This window comes from Carassius gibelio, chromosome A7 (assembly GCF_023724105.1).
Source record: "Carassius gibelio isolate Cgi1373 ecotype wild population from Czech Republic chromosome A7, carGib1.2-hapl.c, whole genome shotgun sequence".
Classification (NCBI taxonomy): domain Eukaryota; kingdom Metazoa; phylum Chordata; class Actinopteri; order Cypriniformes; family Cyprinidae; genus Carassius; species Carassius gibelio.
The window spans coordinates 837000-842999 of NC_068377.1; the positions used below are offsets into that span (position 1 = coordinate 837000).

Genomic DNA, 6000 nt, shown 5'->3' on the forward strand with positions numbered 1-6000 from the left:
GGAAAAGGGGACGGGGATAAATCATACTAGCTGACGTTAAAACAAGCAAATGTGGTGATCGATTGCTATCGGGACTAAAAAAGAGGCAGCAGAAACACAGACTGAAATGACAGTCGAAAGTCGCAAATAATGCTACACAATCTCTAAATTTATTTGTTAGTAAAAAACAAATTCACACATGCTAATGGCTAACGTACGACCAACATGCTGAGATGAGGATAACACATTTGGAAGAAAGAAAAAGACTCAAATGTCAAAATAAACGTTACAAGGACAGAGAAGATGGCGTGCATGTTTATCATGTGCATGTTTGTCTGTTCTCTAGGAGCTTCAGCAGTCAAATTCGCAAATAAGGCACATGTCTGTGAGAGAGTTTGTGTTTGCACTGCAGAGGATGCTTTTGAATAGTCGAGAAGCAGAAGCTGCTCTCTGATAACTGGTTTGCATAACAACAGCCTGCGTGCCACAGAAAAAGAGGCTGTATGCTTGAACTGCGGTTCTTTCATCTCTGGGCTGATAGAAGAGGGCATTAGCTAATGGAGGCAGCAGGAGAGAGCCGCCATCCACCGCCTCTCAAGACCCATTACCAGCCGCGGTGACAATGAAACTGCCATTCGGAGAAACGCATCAGAGCGACATCAAGCACCCTCAAGATGAAAATTGAGATGGGGAGGAGGGGGGGAGTGACCGCACGATGGCATCAAGGGTTTGAAGAGAGGAGGGCTAATGCAGAGGCCGTTCTCGATGAAGAGAGGGATCTTCAGCTGTCGAGAGCTGCGTTCCGCTGCCTGAAGGGAAAATGGAGGATGCAAAGCTTCTCTAAGAGGCTGTTTGCAAAAGAGGAGCCTGAGTCTGCTAATAAAGAGATACAAAGAGGATTGAGTGCATGGAACATCTCTCTGACATGTGAATATCAAATCCTGGCCTGTCCGCGTCATAGATGAATATCAAAACAAATGTTACTGCTGTGTAAGGATGAGAATCACATTCGAATGCAACACTGGGCACTTGATGAAAGCTTCAAAAAGAAAACCCACTTGAGGTGGTTTGACAGGGCTTGTTTTAGCTAGTCTCCCAGAATGACCTGTCGATGAGCGCCCAAAACCACTACATAGGGTACTATTTAGTCTTGACTCATGGTTTAAGCAGTTTTTATTCTGTTAGGTAAATGGGTGTTCATCAAGATCATTGGTCGTGTTGACCTCAGAACACTTCCCAAATTCTTTGGACATGGTTGACTGATTTGAAACACAATAGGAAGCCTAAATGTGTCTTGATCCACCAACGGAATTTACAATAACCAACAGAGCTTTGAAAGGTTTTGGTTGGAAACAAATGCCACTACTCAGAGTAAATGGCTATGAATTGTGGTGTGTGGGAGTTATGTTTTTGGGTCCGCCAGCATGAGTGGTGCCTAAAACCTATTTAAAGCCATCAAAACAGTGGAAACCAATGGCCAGTAGCATAAACACAGCCACTGGGTCTTACGAACTAGTCTGAACATCTAATAGTAGTCAAGTAGTCAACTTTTAAGTGTAGGCTAAAAAGTTTATGCCACCATCACAGCTTGGTAGCGAATGTTGATCTGATCCATTTTTATCAGAAAGAAGAAGAGTTTTCCTCCAGTCCATCTGTCTTGCTCTTGCAGTCCAGGTGTTTCTGACAGACAGACAGATGGACTCCGGTTCAGTGTGTTTAGAGCTGGTCTCGCTGGCACCCAGGTTTTTATCTGACAAACTAATGGAGCAACTGTTGTCACTGCTGTTCTGCCCCTCAGAAAATAGATCTATAGGTCTTCATGGCTGGCCGCTCTAGAACCGAGTGCACTTCACCTTGTTCACCAAGGTCAGGAGGGAGCAGCCGTTCACCGCTTGACAATTCCCACATTCCTCTAAAACTCATTCACACTCCACTGCTTTCAAACGAAATGGCTGCTTATGTTTGTGTGTGTGTGTGTGTTTGTGTCTCGATTCACCAACTGAATATACAATCAACATTAGAGGTTTTGAGAGCCACTGGCTTGAATATGTCTCTCCAGAGTCTTCTTCAGCTGGCTTCAGTTTGTCACAGCCCTCGCTCTTCAGGTAAACTCACTGAGCTGTTATGACTGTGCTGCGAGGGGTTCTTGGGTCAGCTGTGAAGCTGCAGTACCAGAATCCTGAGGGATTTCCTGCCCTTCCGTCTGTTCGGAAGCCACCTGTCCCATACGTCTGTGATTATTCAGAGCAATTCCAATGCAAGAGGTGCGTCTCTGTATCTATGGCTCCATATGGCTTGCAGACCCTCCAAATAAACCTTTCTATGGGCTCATTTATGACTGTGTTTCTGCACGAGGCATCTACAAGTTGGCCAATGAATCACCGACATGCTCCCAAATCTAGTGAGATGACTTGCTGTCTACTCAGGCAGCATCTGTAACTGATCCTTGAGTCACTGACTTGACACAGGCAGCACCACAAAACTGATTTCAACTTATCCACAATTTCATGGACCTTGTAATCAACATTTGTCTTGCTTATGGATGACACATTCGCAATGCATTATGGGATTGCCCATTTAAAAGTTAAATGTAATGCCGCCATACTATTTGGCCACAATTGCAAGGAACACAATCTTGATGCATGGATTTTGAGGATACTTATAGACAGCTCACTAGGCTTTACAAAATAGCTAGTGTGTTCTAGACCAGTGTTTCCCCATCCAGAGCCCAGAGTTCCCCCAATAATGCACATTCTGTACCTCTCTCTAATTAAACATATCAGATTTAACTCATCAGCTCGTTAATAGAGACCCTTAAAGCTGAACTGATTGTGTCAAATAAAGGAGACATCCAAAATATGCACTGTTTAGGGTACCTGGTTTGGAAAACACTGTTCAAGACTTTCTCACGATTCAATCATTTCTAAGCCTAGGATCTTCACTTCACTGAAAACGAGTTGGAATAAAAAAAAAAAATTACAACTCAAGGAGTTGGCTGATTTGTGTTTGATGGTGAAGATGAGGAGGATGGCGGTCAGCAGCTCTTACCGGGAGTCTGGAAGTTCAGACGGCGTAACTCCACGGGGTCAGTGGGGTGATGGGAGGGCATTTCTTTACCACCGGGCAGACTGCCTTTCCTGGCCTCTGACTCCGCCCTTTTCCTAAAAGAAATACATTGTATAATTTAGGACAAAACTGTGTTTGGACAGGCAGGAGGTCAAGCAAACATGCTTGTGATGGAAATTCAAATGTGACACGTTCTGGCATTCTGTGAGCCATGACCACTGCGTGTGTCTCAGGTACAGCTCTTCTGCATGCTCTCACCTGTCTGGTTGACTGCTCCAGTGGAAGCGACAGGAGGGGAGAACAGAGGGTTAGTATGAAGGACAAACAGAGATGTCCTCATCACAACTGCTGATATTCAGAGCGACATTGCATTTGTTAGTTTTCATCTGATTCGTTCTAATAAAACACATCCACCATGTCTGATCCTAACTAGATTTGGTGTGACATAACATACACAAGGCTATCTCACAGTCTAGTTTCTCATGTCATTTTTTATATATATATATATATATATATATATATATATATATATATATATATATATATATATATATATATATATATATATATATATGGTTCCTAATGCCTGTGTACGTACTTAGTAGTACCTAAATGTTTACGTAGTATGTAATCACAGTGTAAGTACACATTGGTACATAATATGAACAGCGGTTATATTTCTGTAACTACACAGATGTAACAACCCTCAGGATGGTTTGTGTAAGCAGAAATGTATAACGGGACATTGTTAATGTGTAACAGGAATTACATAACTACATTTTGTAACAACAATATATCTAAGAGTTATTGGAACCATTTGATGGATGGTGGAAATGGGTAGGTTAAGGGGTGAAGCTGGGATCCAGGGGGTGGAGATGGGTAGGTTAAGGCTTAGAGCTGGCATCCAGGGGGTCGAGATGGGTAGGTTAAGGGGTTGAGCTGGGTTCCAGGGGGTGGAGAAGGGTAGGTTAACGGGTGGAGATAGGATCCAGGGGGTGAAGAGGGGTAGGTTAAGGGGAGGAGCTGGGATCCAGGGGGTGGAGATGGGTAGGTTAAGGCTTGGAGCTGGCATCCAGGGGGTGGAGATGGGCAGGTTAAGGGGTTAAGCTGGGATCCAGGGGGTGGAGAAGTGTAGGTTAACGGGTGGAGATGGGATCCAGGGGGTGGAGATGGGTAGGTTAAGGGTTGGAGCTGGCATCCAGGGGGTGGAGATGGGTAGGTTAAGGGGTTTAGCTGGGATCCAGGGGGTGGAGAAGGGTAGGTTAACGGATGGAGATGGGATACAGGGGGTGAAGATGGGTAGTTTAAGAGGTGGAGCTGGGAACCAGGGGGTGGAAATGGGTAGGTTAAGGGGTGAAGCTGGGATCCAGGGGGTGAAGATGGGTAGGTTAAGAGGTTGAGCTGGGTTCCAGGGGGTGGAGAAGGGTAGGTTAACGGGTGGAGATAGGATCCAGGGGGTGAAGATGGGTAGGTTAAGGCTTGGAGCTGGCATCCAGGGGGTGGCGATGGGTAGGTTAACGGGTGGAGATAGGATCCAGGGGGTGAAGAGGGGTAGGTTAAGGGGAGGAGCTGGGATCCAGGGGGTGGAGATCGGTAGGTTAAGGCTTGGAGCTGGCATCCAGGGGGTGGAGATGGGCAGGTTAAGGGGTTAAGCTGGGATCCAGGGGGTGGAGAAGTGTAGGTTAACGGGTGGAGATGGGATCCAGGGGGTGGAGATGGGTAGGTTAAGGGTTGGAGCTGGCATCCAGGGGGTGGAGATGGGTAGGTTAAGGGGTTTAGCTGGGATCCAGGGGGTGGAGAAGGGTAGGTTAACGGATGGAGATGGGATACAGGGGGTGAAGATGGGTAGTTTAAGAGGTGGAGCTGGGAACCAGGGGGTGGAAATGGGTAGGTTAAGGGGTGAAGCTGGGATCCAGGGGGTGAAGATGGGTAGGTTAAGAGGTTGAGCTGGGTTCCAGGGGGTGGAGAAGGGTAGGTTAACGGGTGGAGATAGGATCCAGGGGGTGAAGATGGGTAGGTTAAGGCTTGGAGCTGGCATCCAGGGGGTGGAGATGGGTAGGTTAACGGGTGGAGATAGGATCCAGGGGGTGAAGAGGGGTAGGTTAAGGGGAGGAGCTGGGATCCAGGGGGTGGAGATGGGTAGGTTAAGACTTGGAGCTGGCATCCAGGGGGTGGAGATGGGCAGGTTAAGGGGTTGAGCTGGGATCCAGGGGGTGGAGAAGTGTAGGTTAACGGGTGGAGATGGGATCCAGGGGGTGGAGATGGGTAGGTTAAGGGTTGGAGCTGGCATCCAGGGGGTGGAGATGGGTAGGTTAAGGGGTTGAGCTGGGATCCAGGGGGTGGAGAAGGGTAGGTTAACGGATGGAGATGGGATACAAGGGGTGAAGATGGGTAGTTTAAGAGGTGGAGCTGGGATCCAGGGGGTGGAAATGGGTAGGTTAAGGGGTGGAGCTGGGATCCAGGGGGTGGAGAAAGGTAGGTTTAGGTGTAGAAGCTGGCATCCATGGGGTGGAGATGGGTAGGTTAAGGGGTTGAGCTGGGATCCAGGGGGTGGAGATGGGAAGGTTAATGGGTGCAGCTATCCCATATATATATATATATATATATATATATATATATATATATATATATATATATATATACAGTACAGACCAAAAGTTTGGGCACACCTTCTCATTCAAAGAGTTTTTTTTTATTTTCATGACTATGAAAATTGTAGAGTCAGACTGAAGCCATCAAGGGCTATTTGACCAAGAAGGAGAGTGATGGGGTGCTGCGCCAGATGACCTGGCCTCCACAGTCACCAGACCTGAACCCAATCCAGATGGTTTAGGGGTGAGCTGGACCGCAGACAGAAGGTAAAAGGGCCAACAAGTGCTAAGCATCTCTCGGGGAACTCCTTCAAGACTGTTGGAAGACCATTTCAGGTGACTAATGCTTGAAGCTCATCAAGAG

General features: G+C 46.9%; 1 protein-coding gene across 40 annotated transcripts in view; it reads right to left on the bottom strand.

Moving 5' to 3' along the window:
• The window catches only part of LOC128017574 (receptor-type tyrosine-protein phosphatase delta), a 294348-nt gene that overhangs the window by 24009 nt on the left and 264339 nt on the right, over window positions 1-6000 (bottom strand). For 20 of the 40 annotated variants that reach the window (XM_052602980.1, XM_052602992.1, XM_052602991.1 and 17 more), the window contains 2 exons: window positions 3304-3318; window positions 3028-3140 (listed from right to left, as the gene is read on the bottom strand). In XM_052602980.1, the coding sequence (XP_052458940.1) occupies window positions 3028-3140; window positions 3304-3318 (128 nt within the window). The remainder of the gene's footprint in view (window positions 1-3027; window positions 3141-3303; window positions 3319-6000) is intronic. The other 20 variants (XM_052602990.1, XM_052603001.1, XM_052603014.1 and 17 more) reach the window with 2 other exon arrangements.